The 22,103-nt window shown below is 23.6% G+C and overlaps 3 protein-coding genes across 3 annotated transcripts; all 3 read right to left on the minus strand.

Moving 5' to 3' along the window:
* Positions 1-1,251: 1,251 nt before the first annotated feature.
* On the minus strand, positions 1,252-3,522 carry LOC128966192 (uncharacterized). The gene is made up of 3 exons (XM_054313026.1): positions 3,170-3,522; positions 2,855-3,106; positions 1,252-1,258 (listed from the first exon to the last, which is right to left on the minus strand). The coding sequence occupies exons 1-3, from the start codon at positions 3,313-3,315 to the stop codon at positions 1,252-1,254; spliced, it is 405 nt and encodes a 134-aa protein (XP_054169001.1). The 5' UTR covers positions 3,316-3,522.
* Positions 3,523-4,193: 671 nt separating this feature from the next.
* Positions 4,194-5,156, minus strand: LOC128966193 (RCC1 and BTB domain-containing protein 2-like). The gene is made up of 3 exons (XM_054313027.1): positions 5,057-5,156; positions 4,322-4,949; positions 4,194-4,202 (listed from the first exon to the last, which is right to left on the minus strand). Exons 1-3 carry the CDS (start codon positions 5,122-5,124, stop codon positions 4,194-4,196), a joined length of 705 nt encoding a protein of 234 aa, XP_054169002.1. The 5' UTR covers positions 5,125-5,156.
* Positions 5,157-17,621: 12,465 nt separating this feature from the next.
* LOC128966194 (uncharacterized) lies at positions 17,622-21,672 on the minus strand. The gene is made up of 4 exons (XM_054313028.1): positions 20,922-21,672; positions 19,742-20,279; positions 19,427-19,678; positions 17,622-17,721 (listed from the first exon to the last, which is right to left on the minus strand). Exons 1-4 carry the CDS (start codon positions 21,655-21,657, stop codon positions 17,622-17,624), a joined length of 1,626 nt encoding a protein of 541 aa, XP_054169003.1. The 5' UTR covers positions 21,658-21,672.
* Between the last annotated feature and the right edge of the window lie 431 nt (positions 21,673-22,103).

Consider the following 22,103-nt stretch of genomic DNA (forward strand, 5'->3'; position numbering starts at 1 on the left):
TAAACTGACTTAGAGATAAACTATATAATATAAATTAAATTATAATTAGTATAATTCATCTATATTAAATTCAAAGATAAACAAATTATTTGGTTAAAAAATATTTATTTTAATTCAGTATATTTATTAAACAAAAAATTATTTTTCTGAAAAATTAAATAAAATTTTATAAATAGATAATATTTGGTAAATAGAATTTTTTTAAAAAAACATCAAGTATTGTAACTGTTTAATTTTTGTGGATAAATATTAATTAATTAGTAATCTTAATATTAACTATTATTAATTATTATTAATTATTATTAATTATTATTAATTATTATTAATTATTATTAATTATTATTAATTATTATTAATTATTATTAATTATTATTAATTATTATTAATTATTATTAATTATTATTAATTATTATTAATTATTATTAATTTTTTGGATCCGAAATATATGGACCATCACTTTTATCTGACTGTTCTTCCAGTGGATCTATAGTATCGTCATTTGCATTGACAAAACTGTTGATAATTGTTGTTAAAATTACTTGAATTAAAACAAACAAACAAAAAATAATAATTAATAGAAAATATATTTATTTTTTTTAATATAAAAGTGTTTAGTTGGTAAAATTAAAATATGCTTATTAATAATAATACCAAACAGTTTGATAGCAATTAAACAAATATTTTTGTTTAATTTAGTCATCTTTTTTATGGATCAGTTTTATGGTCTCGTAATATATAATAGTATGTCTGTCAATGTATTGTCACTCTCTGCCAGTGTTTGATAGCTATAGACTGAAAACTATTTATTAGTATTTAAAGTTATATTATATTAAAATCATTGATATTTTTTAATAATCACTAATAATTTATTAATTATATTTCGTCATAAAATATTTAATATGGAAAGTTCAGTTGAGAATCCTAAAAAGCATTGCCGATAAACAAACTTTAATGTCGTATATTATATAACAAATATATATATATATATATATATACAATATATATAATTACATATATATTTTTTTAATTTTAAAAAGAGAGAGGGAGAGCGTGTGTGTGTAGAGAGAGAGAGAGAGAGAGAGAGAGAGAGTAGAGAAAGAAAGAGAGAGTAGAGAAAGAAAGAGAGAGTAGAGAAAGAGAGAGAAAGAGAGAGAAAGAGAGGGAGAGGGAGAGAGAGAGAGTTAAATATATTTATATATTAAATTTCTATTTCTAAATTATATTAAATTTTTTCAGTTATAATTTACATGATTAAGCACTTTATACCAAACAAATCATTATAAAACCAGTTAAGAGAGCATTATTAGAAAAAAAAACTTTGACGACATAATATATTATGTTCGCTAATTAATTGTCAGTTGATTTTAGTCATATAGTCAAATGACTCAGTGTGTGACAAAATAAACTCAACTTTAGTCATGTTGGGTATCAAATGATTCAGTATGACAAAATAAACAACTACTCATGTGTTGTATTAAATGTATTAAAAGTATAACAAAATAAACAGCTTAAAATCATACTTTTGCCGCAATTTTTTTTTGAAAAAATAAAATAATAATTTTGATCTATTATATCTTATTTTTGATGCTCTATATAATTATAAATATTAAAATTTTTTATTTTGACCGCTATTTTCTCTATGTTTCGGAAGAGTTGGAACATTTTTGATGCAACTTTTCAATACATTATTAGTAGTCTTCTAACCGAATCTGAAGTCAATCTGAATTTCAAAATTCGCAAAAAACAAATGCTACAGACGGACGGACAGACAATATCCAGGATTTTTACAATGATTGCATGCACGGGGTTTTGAGAACCCTTAAACTATTTTTCTCTCCAGTATTGTTGGTTATACTGTGTATAGCACTCATAACTGCCGAGAGTGCAGTAGTTAGAGGAGTACCCCTATTAACGATAGGACAGCATTATATATGTGGACAGTTCAGAGTACACATATTATCTGTTACCTCGCGTTAAAAATCCAACAAACTTAGGTGGCCCATACGGGTATCGATCTCGGGTTGTCGTACTCGCAAGCCGACAACTTAGGCTTTCGGCCACCGAGGCGGACGGACAGACAGACACGCACACACACAAAAGGCTCGTATAGAATTCAGAAAACAAAACTTTTACAAAGTTTTTTTTTTGTTGAAAATTTTATAAATAATTAATCTAATTTGTTTTTATAATGATTTGGATTTAACTATATCAATAGTTGGTCCATCAATTATTTACAACACATATAATAACTATTACTCAAAATGTGTAACCGAAAAAAAAGTGATCGAAAAGTTAGTACTGACCACTGGTTTGTTGAAACCGATTGAAACTATCGACACATTTGCCAACTTGTGTTACATTTTTATTGGCATAAAATCGGTAATCAATTGTTTTACATATGATTCATCCAAAAACAGACTGTTGAGTCCATCAATTGGATGAGTCGATCCAAGCTATGGGACAGTTATGGCACATCAGGATTGGATGTCGATGTTATGCAAAAAAAATAATATATAAATTATATTTCACTTATATATGATTTATAACTTAATAAACTTATTGTTATTTTTTTGTAGTTTTTTATTAATTGTATTTATTAATAAAATATCTTTAATTAATGAAATATTAAGTGAATTGAAGAAAAATATCAGATATTTATGTAAAACAATAGTTGAAAATAAAAGCCAAAAAAGTATATACAGCTTATGTTTTAAACAATATTTACTAATTTATATACATTTTTATTGAATACAATGTATAATAAGTAATAAGATATAATAATTATTAATATTGTATCTAAAAAGTTATATTAAAATATTTAGTTTTAATGCAAACAAATGTATAAAACAATTGCCATAATTCTGGCTCTGAATCCATGTTTTCTATACGGAGTTTCCATTCCTTGTGTTTGATTTGTTGGAGTTTTTCATTAAACTCGACATCATTTGTAACAACTGTGCTATCGATAGTCCATTCATTGTATAGTTGAATGATCTGAGCACAGGTAGGTCTGTCATCATAGACCGGTTGCATCGTATGTTTAGTAACATTCAATAGTTTACAATATTTGTCACTCCATTCATATGATATATATTTATCGCGTGAACTAAACATAAAAGTATTTAAATATTTTTATTAAAAGTAATTAAAATATAATTTTAATACAAACTCATTGACATTCGTATCGAACAACTCTTCAATAATAACACTAATACTATAGACATCAGCTTTGGTGTCATATTTGCGACCACTTATGACTTCGGGTGCCATATATTTAGGACTTCCCACACCTGACGTATGACTTTGTTCTACCATTTCGTGATAACTGTTATTAATCCCAAATCACATAACTTAACGAACCGTCCGTTTCGGATGTCGTTGGCTATCAATATGTTGTCGGGTTTGAGGTCGCGATGAATGACCGGTGGATTCAATTCATGCAAATATCGGACACATTCTAACACTTCTAATAGTATTTCACACGTAATGTAATACTCCATACAATCCATGGGTTCATCTGATGATTGTCTGTCAAATACATCTGCTTTCAATTTGATGGCTTCTTTCAGACTCATTATGCAATAATCCATTTCAATATATATACAATTATCGTATAACCAAAATGTGTTGTTATTAACTAAATATTGATCCGTTATTTTAGTCAATCTTTCAATTTCTTTCAAAAACATCTCATTTATTAAACTATTTTCTGTTTGATTTTAAATAATATGTAAAATATAATATATTTTTATTAAATAAGTAGAAATAATTTAATTAAATTATTAATAATAAGAAAATAATAATATAATATAGACGTAATTTTTATAAATATATTAAATTATTACAATTTTATTTTTTCTTTTTATATAAAACATATAAAAATAAATATTTAATTGTACAATTATATAAAAGTATTAAAATAAATACCTGGTATTTTAATTATTTTAATTGCAAATATATTATTATTCAATTTATGTTTGCATTTATAAACCGATCCAAAGCTTCCCGAACCCAATGTTTGCAACTCATCATATCTTCTATAATATAAGTTATAAACAGTTTCTATAAATATATAAATAAGACTAAATTAATATTATAAATATTAATAAAATGTTATGAAAAACAAACCTAAGTTCAAAGTATCTAAACTTTTATAATTTGATTTAATTGTTTTAATTGTATATTCAATAAATTCAATTATACTGTCAGTGAATTGACTCGAGTTATATGTTTTATATGTTATATGATATTTATCGACACAATAATCAAAATAATTATTATATTTTGTATTATATTTGTTGTTTTTAATCAATTCATAGACCATATCATCCATTGAACACATAAATGTTCTTTCATTCCATTTATAGGATTTAATTGACTGAATATCACTAAATTCATTACAATTACCCAATAATTTTGGTGTCATTTGTATATCAATCACATTATTTTCATTGTAATAATCACCACAAATATACACTTTATTTTTATAATCACTACTGAAATATGTTTTTCCTGCACCCGATTGTATGGATGTTATACCCGATAGATTGCATATCAATTGTGGTCTACATATCATTAGATTATTGCAATTAAGTCCCAATTGATTGCAACGATTTCGACCCCAACTAAACACTTGTCCATCACTTGTCAATGCAAACGATGAGTTATCAAAACAGTGAACAGATTTTATACAATAATTTTCATTAAATTTTATTTTTTCCGGTTTAGTAATTGATTCACAAGTGGTGTCTCGGCTACCGATTTGTCCGAAATCATTACAACCCCAACCATACACTTCATTCTTATGCGTTAAAACTAATGTGTGATATGAACCACAACTCACATCACTTATCAAATCATTGTTGTCATTGATTTGTATAATCATTGGTTTCTTATATTTATTGCTATCACTTCCCTGACCTAACTGTCCATTTCTATCTTTACCACAACTATAGACAAAACTATTACTCGAAAAACAAACAATAAATTCTCTTCCGTTTATAAATTTAATACACTTTTTATGCGACAACTCTATGATCTCTTGTGGTTCACTCACCCACTGGTTGTGTCCCAAACCCAGTGATCCGTTGACATTAGCACCCAATCCATAGACCCGATCATCATCTTTGGTAACAAACATCATATTAACCCCAAATTCGTCGTCAAACACATAAAACTTATCAATCTTTTCGATCCAATCATTTAGTGATAATTCTTGTGTTTTTATATTTATATCATTTATTTCATTGTTTATTAATTTTGTTGATTTATTATCCATTTTAACTACAATTAATAATTTTAATATTAAATACTATAGAATTTAAAAAACTATAATTTTAAAAAAAGTATTAAATTATAAATATATTTTGTGGTTAGTATTTAATTGTAAAAATAATTTATTATATTTTCATTGTTTCATATATACTGTATATTTAATCTAAAATATTAATACCATTGTTGTACTAATCAGTGTAACCATAAGTTAATAGTTGTTATCACTTATTATTAATAATATATTTGATATTATTTATGATATAATGAAATACATTCAATTTATTATTATTATTGCACTATAATAAATTGATAAATCTAAAAAATAATTGTTATATTAAAATTAATTTATATATATATATATTAAATAATTTTATAAATTTATTTATACTATTTTTAAGAAAACAATAATTAATATATTAAAAACTATTACAATAATATATATAAATGTAATATAAATAATAATAATAATAATTAATTAGTTAATTTTTTTTAGTAATAAATTTTATTAAAATTATATTATTATTTATCTGTAATATTTATAAGTTTTATAAGTAATTTAATTTAATTATAACTAATAGATGTATAAATTTAATTTACTGTACAGTAATTATCATTAAAAATACATTATATAATCATTTTTACAATAAATAATTTTTTTAGATATCAGAGATGTCAGCAGTTTATACCCAAACATACTGTGAAAACATTTAGATTTTATTCAATTCATTCAAAACATAAGTTTTTTTTTATATAAAACATTTAAATTTTGGAATTCAATAGAATTTTATGTTTTTTATTGTTATTATAATTAAATTAACAAAAAATAATTAATAAATAAATAAATAAAACATTTATTATTAATGCAAATGTTGTCATAAAATATGTGTTCAATAAATGTAATGAAAACTATTGACTAAAATCTTAAATGAAAATCAATTATTATTGTCTATTAAGAGGACTGAAGCTGAAGACTGCAGTCAATTACCGACAATTATGGACCAAATCGGGTGATAACAACAACACCTCAACCACTACATCGGCGGTATCGGCACTGCATGTGTTGGGCAACGGATCCGCTGGTAATCCCTGTTCAGTATGTCTGGCCAGTGATGACCGACTCTATCTGTTTAATTGTGGCCAAGGATTGCAACGATTTCTTCCTCAATACCGGTATTTATATTTTAATTGCTGCTTAAGAGCTGATCCATTGATTAATGTCTTGTATTATTATCTCTTCAATAGTATAAAAGCCGTCAAATGTGAGAACCTATTCCTCACAAGCAATTCCTGGCACAACATATCCGGTATTTCTGGTCTACTATTGACACAAATAGACTCCGGAATCAAGAGATTCACAATTCATACCAATGACAGCCAAAAACTGTTGGATTTGATCCGTTATTTTGACGTCAAATTAGACAACTGTCAGCTATCGGCTGTCGACTACTATCAATCGGATCCGATAATAGACACGATATTTACCGATAGTTATGTCGAAATTAGGCCAATAGTGGTCAACACCGGCGACACTAAGACTGATCGCACAGTTGTCTACTTTTGTAAAGTCAACCGAAAAGCGGGACAACTATTGCTGGACAAGTGTTTTCATATGAAAATCCCCAGAAATTTATTATCGAAACTCAAATCAGGCGAAACTCTCGAATTGGACAACGGTTTGACTGTCCGACCATCTGATGTGATGACAGCCGAAGTGCCGGAACAATCGTTTGTGATTCTTGAGTGTCAATCACTGGAAGTATTGAATAGTATTTTATTGAACGACAAGTTTTTATTGAATTTAAATGAAAATATCCAAACAATTGAATGTGTTGTTCATATGACTACTGATTTTTTAATGAAATCACATGAATATCAGTCATTGATATCACTGTTTAGATCCGAAACCAAACATCTGATACTAAACGAAATGAATCCAAGTTTTGGTTTAATTTCATTACACAGAACTCAATCGCAATTGAATTCATTGGATGAGAAAATTTTTCCCTTAATTAAAGAAAATATTGATTACAATAAAAGTGTAATTAATTTATATAATAATAATATTAACGAAAACCTGATTTCCTGTCAAACAGGACTACAATATGTGTTCCGACCTCTCGGACAAAGAGGCGTCAGTTTTGATGGACTCGAGTTAGTCAGTATGAAGTTTATACGCGAAGACGCACTGTTAGATCATCTGAAAAATGAAAGACAAGGTTTAGCCGAAAGTATATCGGATTTAAAAGCCAAACAACAACTACTTGAAAGTCAATCAAATAATAATAATGTTTCCGAAGATAAACAATATCCAGAAATAGTATTTTTGGGAACAAGTTCTGCACAACCGTTGCTTAATCGTAATGTTTCTGCAATTTTAGTCAATATTACCGATGAGTCGTCAATACTTCTAGATTGCGGTGAAGACACTAGCGGTCAGTTGTATCGCTTCTATGGTTCAAATTATATTAACAATTATTTTTACCAGAAATTAAAAGCCATATTTGTTAGTCATATTCATACTGACCATCACATGGGACTCATTCAACTAATCAAAGACTCGTATAAATATACAAACAAACCGTTGACTATATTTATACCGCCGATGGTTAACGATTGGCTAAATCAATATAATCGAGAGTTTGAAGATATTAGCCATCAATATGTTTGTTACGCGACAACTGAACTCTGCGACAAAGATATTACAAGTGTTTTGTCTGATTTAAGACTCAATCGATTGGAAGCGATTCCAGTTGTTCACTGTTTGGATTCGTTTGGTGTCCTACTAGAGACCATTGATGGCAATAAACGAATTGTCTATTCCGGTGACGCCGAACCAACCGATCAGCTTATCGACAGAGGACAGGGATGTGATCTACTCATACACGAAGCCACTCAGGACGACTCGTTGGCACTGTTGGCCAGAAAACAGTGTCACTCAACCGTATCGGAGGCCATCGATGTCGGTCGAAGAATGTCTGCAAAGTTTACTATTTTGACACATTTTAGCGCCCGTTTCGGTAAAATGCCGTTAATTCCCGACAATGTGTTCGACGACAATAATGGACGACTTGGTATTGCCTATGATTTTATGAGAGTATCGTTAAATCAATTGAATCGATTGCCAATACTATTGCCTACACTTCGGTGTCTCTATTCATCGCATTTATCAAAAATGATGGACAGATCGGAGATATATCATAGAAGATATAAAATTATCAATAAAATCAAATCATATGTTTTTAATAGTTATTAATGTTTTTTTATTTTATTTGTTTCTTAGATTATGTTATTATATTATTTATTATACAATTCTGGCTCTGAATCCATGTTTTTATACTCAGTTTTATTTCTTTTGATTTGTCATAATTTGTAAAACTTTGTTATATGCCATTCATTGTACTGTTGAATGATCTGAGCACATGTAGGTCTGTCATCATAGACCGGTTGCATCGTATGTTTAATAACATTCAATAAATTACAATATTTGTCACTCCATTCATATGATATATATTTATCGCGTGAACTAAACAGAAAAGTATTGAAATATATTTATAAAAAGTAACTAAAATATAATTTTAATACAAACTCATTGACATCCGTATCGAACAACTCTTCAATAATAACACTAATACTATAGACATCAGCTTTGGTGTCATATTTGCGACCACTTATGACTTCGGGTGCCATATATTTAGGACTTCCCACACCTGACGTATGACACTGTGATAGATAGATAGATAGATAGATAGATAGATAGAGAGAGAGAGAGAGAGAGAGAGAGAATACGTACAAAAAATAGATAATTATTAGTTATTACTAATAATATATTAGTTTACGAGTCACTAATAAATAGTGTTAATAAAAAACTTATTGTTAAAAAAAACTTATTAAAAGATTTCATTTCAATCAATACTAAAAAAATACAACAAATAATTATAAATAAAATGATAATAATAATCATAAAAAGCAATAATTAATTTTTATAAATATATTAATTATATATATATATATATATACAGAGAACGGATTGTCCTATAATTCTTTAGATAGTTTGGATAATTTACTTTTATTAATAAGTTACACTAAAAAAAATTTGTATGACTATAAAAATTTTAATGACGATATTTATTGTTAATTTTTTTTAATTGCTTGAATAATTAATTACTATTGGTGTATATATAACTTGTTGTTTTATAACTTATTCTAGATACATTAATAAGTATATTATTTTAATAGAAACCTAATATGATATACTTTTATCTTATTAAATATTAGTCATGTGATTTAGTCATGTGTCCATATCATTAGTCTCCAAATTTTTTTTCTGTGTTAGCTTTACTTTTAATACAATATGCAGATAAAAAGTTCGCACCTATATGTGAAATCCTTCTACTGTATATATATATACAAATTTACAATATTTTTACACTACATAATTATTATATATAGAGTTTTATTAATTTTTTATATTATATTTTGACATTTTAACAAATAATAATATACAATCTATTTAAAAATGTTTTCAATAAAATTCATAATAATAAATGTTTTACTTAAATAATAAGCATTTATTTAGTCAATAATTGATTCAGATTGACATTCATATGTTTGTCCTATTATTTAAATAAAAAAATATTATATTATTTATAAATATTTATTTAGATGTATTTACATTTAATACATTTATATCATAAATATATTTTATTAAACTAATGCAAAAATTCAAAATAATAAATAGTATTCGAATATTTGCATTAAATAGTTATAAAATATTTATTAATATCATATCAAAATTAATTTTAACTTAAAAAATGTTTTTTAAAATTTTAAGTTATTCTTTTTTTATAAATTTTGTTTTATTTTCACTACAATTCTACATTATTACTAATCAATATTATCAAGGTGAAACATTGGATGATACCATAACAAAAACAAACCCTGAATTACCCGGTGCTACAATATGTATGGATAAATCTACAATGATTAACCAAAATGTTTATGATAATTATACTAATAATAATACTAAAACAAATGAGAAAATATTTGATTTGAATAAATTCAATAATGATTTTACGTTAAGCGAACAATTTAATCTAATTGGTTCATTGGATAAAATTATTAAATGCAAAATAATTAATATTACGAATTATGATATAAATTATGTGAATTGTTTAAAAAGTTATGTAACTATTATTAAATCAATTAATTATTTTGATGTGTGCTATACATTGCAACCGAATTCTATGAATAATATCGAAATATTGACTACTATTTTATCAGAAATTGTTTATAAATTTTCAATTATTAATAATATAAAATTATATAACAAATTATTGTCAATAACAATACATTCACTTACAAACCAAGTTTATAAAAGTATCCAAAAAGGATCGATTAGTATTTTGCTAACAAACAATTATAATTTTAAACACATTTTAAGCTATGATTTAAAAACTATTTCCTATAAAAAATTAAATGATCATGGTTGGTTTTGTTCAAGTAAACTAACTAATCAACAATGTCAAGATGAAAGTTTTATAGATAGATTTGTTAATCAAACTAATAAATATCCAGGACATTTTTTATGGAATCCACTTGGTAAAAAGTCAAATTCGCATGCTCATCTTAAATTTGTTACAACAAACAACAACAACAATAGTTTGTTAAACAAAAAATGTTTTAAAAAGAGTAAATCTGTTGTCGATTGTTTAGAAACATATTATAATATTCATTATGAAAATAAATTAATTGATAAATTAAGTAATATTTATTTAGTTTCGATTAAAAAATCAAATATTCCTGATATTATTGTAGAAAAATTGCCAAAAATTACATTTATAGATTATTTAATTCAAATTGCAGCTATACTTGGTGTATTTTTTGGTTTCTCAATTAGTTTATTAAACAATATGATTTTAAAATTATTAAAGTATTTAATTAAAACTAAATTATTAAATAGAAATAATAATCAACCAGAAAATCAAGACAATAATAATATAATGTTTATAAAATCAAATGACTTGAATTTTATAATTATATATAAATAAAAATCAATATTAATTATAAATTGTATAAATATCTATTTAAAAAAAATAATTATTATTATTAAATCATTTATTATTGTAATAATTTTATTCAATACAATAAGTTAGATAATAAAATTATTTTTTTTGTTGATGATCTTTTAAAAATTAAACTTATAATCTATATTATAATAAATAAAATAAATATTTTTTTTTATAAATTAAATTTTTTGATTAAACAGCTAAACAATTATAATTATTATAACTATATGATAATAGATAAAAATCAATTTATAATATGTATAGCTAATTGTATTATAAATAAAATTGTATTATTAAAAAATTATTTTATTGCAATTATTTTTTGAAATACAGTTTGTTATATAATGTTATTTAAAATATATTTTGATCATTACAATAAATAAAAAATTAAAAAATAATAGTATTGATGTTATAGTTAATCAAATTAATTTAATAAAAAAAGTTTTGTTAACCATACACACACACACATACATACATACAAATACATACACACACATACATACACACACATACATACAAACACTTACATACAAACACATACATACACACAAATACATACACAAAAATACATACACACACATACATACAAACACATACATACACACACATACATACACACATACATACACACACATACATACACACACATACATACACACACATACATACACACACATACATACACACACATACATACACACATACATACACACACATACATACACACACATACATACACACACACACACACATACACACAAATACATAGACACACATACACACATACACACAGACATACATACAAACACAACATACATACACATACATACGTCGGAAATGCACCTCCACCAGTTATATAGCGGTAGAACTTATCGGGAAACTAAATGCACTTCCACCAATTATGTAGCTAAGTGTTCTGCACCCGTAGATTGCTGCTCGGTCAATGGGTATGCCCTTTGTTACAAATTGAAATGTAGCTCAGTTATTCGGGGGCGGGTAAAACACGACGACATTTACAACACAACAGATTCAGAGATGGAAGGCAATTTTAAAATCATCATTGTTTGCTAAATAATCAATTTAAATGCAAAATTAAAATTACATTTTACTTTTATTTACAACTAAATAAAATTTATTATTATTATTACTTTGATCCGTATAACAATACTCTATGAAAACCACAATTAGAATAAGAATTAGTAGTTTTAATAGCATTTTTTATTAAATTATTTAAGTTAGAATTTAATTATTAATGTCTATCATGCAAATATTAAAGTCAAATGATTTGAAATTTGAATTATGCTTAAGTTATATAAAATAGTATTAATTAAAACTTAATTATTAATTTAATATTGTTAATAATTAAATTAATTAAAAATGTATAGTTACATACATATGGTTTAATTTAATTGCGTAATAAAAAATAAAATAAAATTATTCTTAATATTTTAAAATATTTAACATGCATTCGGTATGTAATAAAACAATTTAATAAAAATTTTAGATAAGAAAACATCTTGATTAAACTTTATTCTAATTTTAGATTAATAGTTGCCATATAAAATAAGGTAAATATATAGTTACTTTATTTATTAAAATTTAAAATAAAATTTGACTCCCAGTTTATAAGATATTGTATAGAGAACCAGTAATTTAGGGGCTTTAATGCCTGATTTTGGCCCCAGTTGTCACTTCTACTGTTAATATTGAATTGAAATTATAACAGATAATCAATTTTTTTAATAACATATTTGGTTTTATTTGTTAATTTTTAAATTATAATATAACGGGAAAACAGTTATAAACCAATATATTTATTTATTATCTATTTATTAAAACATTGAATTTATTATAGAGCCTGATAATAAATTATAGTTTACTATTACATATATTAATACGAGATATTAACACAATATATATCTTAATATACATAATATATATCTTAAATAAAAACAATAAAATAATTTAGACCAGAATATTATTTTTATTTTAATACTGTATACTATATAAAAATAGCTTTAAATATAAAAATCCTTTTTTTTACTTTAAAATAATTATAATTTGTTTTAAAAAATATTAAACTTTTATATAAAATTACTAATAGTAATCAAAAAGCACTTTCATATAAAAATTTCAATAAAATTTTTTATTAAATTTAAGAATCTTTATTAATTAATATTAAATAATATGAAATACTATTAATAATTTATTTTGTTTTTATTTTATAAATCTGAATTAGTTAAATAATTTAATTAAGATAAATAAAAACCAGTTGAGAATGCGAGAAAGCATTATCGAAAAACAAATTTTTATTTAATTTAAGTTAATTGTTTTTGTCATATTATAAAAAATTATTTATTCCTGATAACAAATAGTCTATGATAGTCATATTACTAAACTATTAATTGACATTTTTATGACAAAATATTTATATTGAAACAATTTATTTGGTTATGCTATATTTATGTTGAAAAAATGTATTTGTTGATGCAATATTTATGGTGATGAAATTGAATTTTTTAAAACTAAAATAATTTATTGTTATAACTTTGTGTTGTAATTAACTGCTTTAGATGTTTAACTTAAATTGTTAGTCATTTTTAAAAATTTATCCGCTATTTTCAATAATTTTGACTAATTTTTTTAGTATAATCATTTTAGAGGTTAAATTTTTATCTACAAAAATTTTTATGTGATGTATTTAAAATCTATTAAATTACAATTAATACGATTATTATTTGTAAAATGTTATTATTATTACTACTATTGAAGTTATAGGAATTCAATTTTTATATTTTAACATTTATTACACAAAAATATTTAGAATTAATGCTAACAAACTTCAATTCAAACAATTACCATAATTTATTTAATAAAATAGATTATAATTTTTATATTTTATACAAATTAATAATATAATTTTACAATAAATGTTGTATTAATAATTTTATAATTACTGAAAATGTGTAAATTTATAAAATATTAAAAAAAAATATTATTAATATTTTAATGATTGCTATCTATATATTAACATTTCATTAAATTACTTAATATAGTATTTAATAATATATATTTATGTATATATATATATAAAAACTAATTAGGAAACCAAATTAATTTAGGTAACAAAATAAGTAATAATAAGTAAAAGTTACATAAATAAGGTAACAATTAGTATATAATAAATGTTGTGTTAATAGTTTATATGTACTGAAAAATGTGTGAAATTTTGTGAAATTGTGAAATTTGAAAAAAATACTATTCAGTTATATGTTTTTTTCAATATTATAATATTTGCTTATTATATAAGCATTACTTTATTACATTAATTAATTAACAACCAAATTAATTAGGAACAATAATTATTTAATAAATATTATGTTAATACCTGTAGTTATAAGTGTATTTTAAAATGTGAACAATTTTAATATATGTTATATGAATTTATTAATATTTTAATATTTTTAATTATATAACCATTAGCTTACTCTATAAATTTAATAGTTTATAAATTTAATTAAATTTAAATATTTAGATTAAAATATTTAGTTTTAATGCAAACAAATGTATAAAACAATTGCCATAATTCTGGCTCTGAATCCATGTTTTCTATACGGAGTTTCCATTCCTTGTGTTTGATTTGTTGGAGTTTTTCATTAAACTCGATATCATTTGTAACAACTGTGCTATCGATAGCCCATTCATTGTACTGTTCAATGATCTGAGAACAGGTAGGTCTGTCATCATAGACCGGTTGCATCGTATGTTTTATAACATTCAATAGTTTACAATATTTGTCACTCCATTCATGTGATATATATTTATCGCGTGAACTAAATATAAAAGTATTGAAATAATTTTATTATAAAAAATTAAAATATAATTTTAATACAAACTCATTGACATCCGTATCGAACAACTGTTCAATAATAAAACTAATACTATAGACATCAGCTTTGGTGTCATATTTACGACCAAATCTGACTTCGGGTGCCATATATTTAGGAGTTCCCACACCCTTCGTATGACTCTGTGATACCATTTCGTGAACTGTTATTAATCCCAAATCACATAACTTAACGAACCGTCCGTTTCTAATGACGTGTGCTATCAATATGTTGTCGGGTTTTAGGTCGCGATGAATGACCGGTGGATTCAATTCATGCAAATATCGGACACATTCTAACACTTCTAACAGTATTTCACACGTAATGTAATACTCCATACAATTCATGGGTTCATCTGTTGATTGTCTATCAAATACCTGTGCTTTCAATTTGATGGCTTCTTTCAGACTCATTATGCAATAATCCATTGAAATATATATACAATTATCGTATAACCAAAATGTGTTGTTATTAACTAAATATTGTGCCGTTATTTTAGTCAATCTTTCAATTTCTTTCAAAAACATCTCATTTATTAAACTATTTTCTGTTTGATTTTAAATAATATATATAAAAAATATAAATTTTGTTTTTTATTATTATAAATATATTAAATAATAATAATTATATTTTTGTTTTTTATATATAAAACTATTAAAATAAATACCTGGTATTTTAATTATTTTAATTGCAAATATATTATTATCCAATTTATATTTGCATTTATAAACTGATCCAAAGCTTCCCGAACCCAATGCTTGCAATTCATCATAACATCTATAATATATGTTATAAACAGTTTCTATAAATTTATAAATAAAACTCAATTAATATTATAAATATTAATTAAAAGTTAAGAAAAATATACCTTTGTTCAAAGTATCTAAACTTTTATAATCAGATTTAATTGATTTAATTGTATATTCAATAAATTTAATTATACTGTCAGTGAATTCACTCGAATTATATGTTTTATATGTTATATGATATTCATTAACACAATAATCAAAATAATTATTATATTTTGTATTAAATTTGTTGTTTCTAATCAATTTATAGACCATATCATCCATTGAACACATAAATGATCTTTCATTCCATTTATTAGATTTAATTGACTGAATATCACTAAATTCATTACAATTACCCAATAATTTTGGTGTCATTTGTATATCAATTTCATTATTTTCATTGTAATATTCACCACAAATATACACTTTATTTTTATAATCACTACTGAAATATGTATTTCCGACAACTGATTGTATGGATGTAATGCCCGATAGATTACATATCAATTGAGGTCTACATATCATTAGATTATTGCAATTAAGTCCCAATTGATTGCAACGATTTTGACCCCAACTAAACACATGTCCATCACTTGTCAATGCAAACGACGAGTTATCAAAACAGTGAACAGATTTTATACAATAATTGTCATTAAATTTTATTTTTTCCGGTTTAGTAATTGATTCACAAGTGATATCTCGGCTACCGATTTGTCCGAATGTATTGCTTCCCCAACCATACACTTCATTATTATGCGTTAAAACTAATGTATGATATGAACCACAACTCACATCACTTATCAAACCATTGTTGTCATTGATTTGTATAATCATTGGTTTCTTATAATTTTTATCATCACTTCCCCGACCCAACTGTCCATTTCTATCTAAACCACAATTAAATACACAATTATCACGAGTCAAACAAACTATGAATTACATTCCGTTTATGAATTTAATACACTTTTTATGTGACAACTCTATGATCTCTTGTGGTTCACTCACCCACTGGTTGTGTCCCAAACCCAGTGATCCTCTGATATTAGCACCCAATCCATAGACCCGATCATCGGTAGTAACAAACAGCATATTAACGCCTAAATTGTTGTCAAACACATAAAACTTATCAATTTTTTCGATCCAATCATTTGGTGATAATTCTTCTGTTTTTATATTTATATCATTTATTTCATTGTTTATTAATTTTGTTGATTTATTACCCATTTTTAACTACAATTAATAATTATAATATTAAATACTATAGAATTTAAAAAACTATAATTTAAAAAAAGTATTAAATTATAAATATATTTTTTGATTAGTACTTAATTGTAAAAATAATTTATTATATTTTCATTGTTTTATATATACTGTATATTTAAACTAAAATATTAATACCATTGTTGTACTAATCATAGTAACTATTAGTTAATAGTTGTTATCACTTATTAATAATAAGTTATTATTACTAATATATTTGATATTATTTATGATATAATGAAATACATTCAATTTATTATTATTATTATTATTATTATTATTATTATTATTATTATTATTATTATTATTATTATTATTATTATTATTATTATTATTATTAATAATCAGACATTAACACCCAATCCATAGACCCGATCATCATCTTTAGTAACAAACATCATATTAATCCCCAATTCGTCGTCAAACACATAAAACTTATCAACCCTTTTGATCCAATCATTTGGTGATAATTTTTGTATTTTTATATTTACATCATTTATTTCATTGTTTATTAATTTTTTTGATTTATTACCCATTTTTAACTACAATTAATAATTTTAATATAAAATACTATAGAATTTTAAAAAACTAATTTAATAAAAAGTATCAAATTATAAATATATTTTTTGATTAGTATTTAATTGTAAAAATAATTTATTATATTTTTATTGTTTCATATATAGTTATATATATAAACTAAAATATTAATACCATTTTGTACTAATCAGTGTAACTATTAGTTAATAGTTGTTATCACTTATTATTACTAATATATTTGATATTATTTATGATATACTGAAATACATTAAATTTATTTAACATTTTAATAATATTGCACTATAATAAATTGATAAATCTAAAAAATAACTATTATTTTAAAATTAATATTATCAATATAAATTAATTTATTTTATAAATATATTTACTCTATTTTTAAAAAATAACAATTAATATAATAAAAATTATATAAATAATTTAAAAAATTTAATAAGTATATTTTTTAATTAATAAATTTTATATAGCTATCTAATTATATTTTTATTTATTTGTAATATTATAAAAATTATAAGTAATTTAATTTAAGTATGACTAAATGTATAATTAAATATACTTTACAATAATAATTATTATCATAAAACAAATGAAATAAATATAATCATTTTAGTAAATAATTTTTATATATCATAGATGTCAGCAGTTTATACCCAAACACACAGTGAAAACATTTAGATTATATTCAATTCATTCAAAACATAAGTTTTTTATATATAAAACATTTAAATTTTGAAATTCAATAGAATTTTATGTTTTTTAATGATATTATAATTAAATTAACAACAAATTAATAAATAAATAAAACATTTATTTTTAATACAAATGTTATTACAAAATGTATCTTGTACCTTCATCTAAATCTCCCGCGACTACACTTATGACAGACTGTTGAGTCTATCACTTGGATGAGTCGATCCAAGCTATGGGACAGTTATGGCACATCAGGATTGGATGTTATCTAAAACAAACCGACGATAATTAAATGAAACATTTATTTTTAAAAATAATAATTTACTGATTGATAATAAAGTTAAACACTTGTATATATCTATATTAAAGTTTTATTTATCCTAATTTACAACAACAAACACTATTTAATTATGGGTTTAAACTATTTTTAATGATTACATTAATAACTGATTATTTTATATAATTTAATTTTTCTAAAAATATTTTCTATAAATAATTAATTATTATATATTTCACTTATATATGATTTATAACTTAATAAACTTATAGTTATTTTTAATTAATTGTATAAATTAATAAAATATCTTCAGTTAATGAAATATTAAGTGCATTGAAAAATAATTTCAATAATAAATAAATCAAATTATTAATTGAAAAATTGAAAATAAAATGTATGTTTAAAATATCAGATATTTATGTAAAACAAGAGTTGAAAATAAATGTCTGCAAAGTATATACAGCTTATGTTTTAAACAATATTTTCTGATTTATATAAATTATTATTGAATAAAATGTATAATAAGTAATAAGATATAGTTATAAAATAAGTAATTATTAATACAGTATCTAAAAAGTTATATTAAAATATTTAGTTTTAATGCAAACAAATGTATAAAACAATTGCCATAATTCTGGCTCTGAATCCATGTTTTCTATACGGAGTTTCCATTCCTTGTGTTTGATTTGTTGTAGTTTTTCATTAAACTCGATATCATTTGTAACAACTGTGCTATCGATAGCCCATTCATTGTACTGTTCAATGATCTGAGCACAGGTAGGTCTGTCATTATAGACCGGTTGCATCGTATGTTTAATAACATTCAATAGTTTACAATATTTGTCACTCCATTCATATGATATATATTTATCGCGTGAACTAAAAATAAAAATATTAAAATAATTTAATTATAATTAAATAAAATATAATTTTAATACAAACTCATTGACATCCGTATCGAACAACTCTTCAATAATAACACTAATACTATAGACTATAGCTTTGGTGTCATATTTGCGACCATTTATGACTTCGGGTGCCATATATTTAGGACTTCCCACACCTGACGTATGACTTTGTGATACCATTTCGTGAACTGTTATTAATTCGAAATCACATAACTTAACGAACCGTCCGTTTATGATGTCGTTAGCTATCAATATGTTGTCGGGTTTGAGATCGCGATGAATGACCGGTGGATTCAATTCATGCAAATATCGGACACATTCTAACACTTCTAATAGTATTTCACACGTAATGTAATACTCCATACAATCCATGGGTTCATCTGATGATTGTCTGTCAAATACATTTGCTTTCAATTTGATGGCCTCTTTCAGACTCATTATGCAATAATCCATTTCAATATATATACAATTATCGTAATACCAATATGTGTTGTTATTAACTAAATATTGTGCCGTTATTTTAGTCAATCTTTCAATTTCTTTCAAATACAACTCATTTATTAAACTATTTTCTGTTTGATTTTTAGATAATATATTGATAATAATAGCATAGAAAAGAATTATTAATATTAAAAATAAAAAATAAATTTTATTTTTTTTATTATTATAAATATATTAAATAATAATAACTATATTTTTGTTTTTTTTATATATAAAACTATTAAAATAAATACCTGGTATTTTAATTATTTTAATTGCAATTATATTATTATCCAATTTATGTTTGCATTTATAAACCGATCCAAAGCTTCCCGAACCCAATGCTTGCAACTCATCATAACATCTATAATATGCGTTATAAACAGTTTCTATAAATTTATAAATAAAACTCAATTAATATTATAAATATTAATTAAAAGTTAAGAAAAATATACCTTTGTTCAAAGTATCTAAACTTTTATAATTAGATTTAATTGTTTTAATAGTATATTCAATAAATTCTGTTATACTGTCAGTGAATTCACTCGAGTTATATGTTTTGTATGTTATATTATATTTATTAACCCAATAATCAAAATAATTATTATATTTTGTATTAAATTTGTTGTTTCTAAACAATTGATAGACCATATCATCCATTGAACACATAAATGATCTTTCATTCCATTTATAGGATTTAATTGACTGAATATCACTAAATTGTTTACAATTACCCAATAATTTTGGTGACATTTGTATATCAATTACATTATTTTTATTACAATATTCACCACAAATATAAACATCATTTTTAAAATCACTATTAAAATATGTTTTTCCTGCACCCGATTGTATAGATGTAATACCCGATAGATTACATATCAATTGTGGTCTACATATCATATGATTATTGCAATTAAGTCCCAATTGATTGCAACGATTTTGACCCCAACTAAACACCTGTCCATCACTTGTCAATGCAAACGACGAGTTATCAAAACAGTGAACAGATTTTATACAATAATTGTCAATAAATTTTATTTTTTCCGGTTTAGTAATTGATTCACAAGTGTTGTCTCGGCTTCCGATTTGCCCGAAATTATTGCGACCCCAACCATACACTTCATTATTATCGGTTAAAACTAATGTGTGATATGAACCACAACTCATATCACTTATCAAATCATTGTTGTCATTGATTTGTATAATCATTGGTTTCTTAAATTTATTATCATCACATCCCTGACCTAACTGTCCATATCTATCATAACCAAAACTATACACACAATTATCACGAGTCAAATAAACTATGAATTCCAATCCATTTATGAAATTAATACACTTTTTATGTGACAACTCTTTTATCTCTTGTGGTTCACTCACCCACTGGTTGTGTCCCAAACCCAGTGATCCGTTGACATTAGCACCCAATCCATAGACCCGATCATCATCTTTGGTAACAAACATCATATTAATCCCCAATTCGTCGTCAAACACATAAAACTTATCAATTTTTTCGATCCAATCATTTGGTGATAATTCTTGTGTTTTTATATTTATATCATTTATTTCATTGTTTATTAATTTTGTTGATTTATTATCCATTTTAACTACAATTAATAATTTTAATATTAAATACTATAGAATTTAAAAAACTATAATTTTAAAAAAGTATTAAATTATAAATATATTTTGTGATTAGTATTTAATTTTAAAAATAATTTATTATATTTTCATTGTTTCATATATACTGTATATTTAATCTAAAATATTAATACCATTGTTGTACTAATCAGTGTAACTATTAGTTAATAGTTGTTATCACTTATTATTACTAATATATTTGATATTATTTATGATATACTGAAATACATTCAATTTATTATTATTATTATTGCACTATAATAAATTGATTA

The sequence above is a fragment of the Oppia nitens genome, unplaced genomic scaffold (assembly GCF_028296485.1).
Source record: "Oppia nitens isolate AA-2021 unplaced genomic scaffold, nextdenovo-longstitch-racon4-pilon3 scaffold19_pilon_pilon_pilon, whole genome shotgun sequence".
Taxonomy (NCBI): Eukaryota; Metazoa; Arthropoda; class Arachnida; order Sarcoptiformes; family Oppiidae; genus Oppia; species Oppia nitens.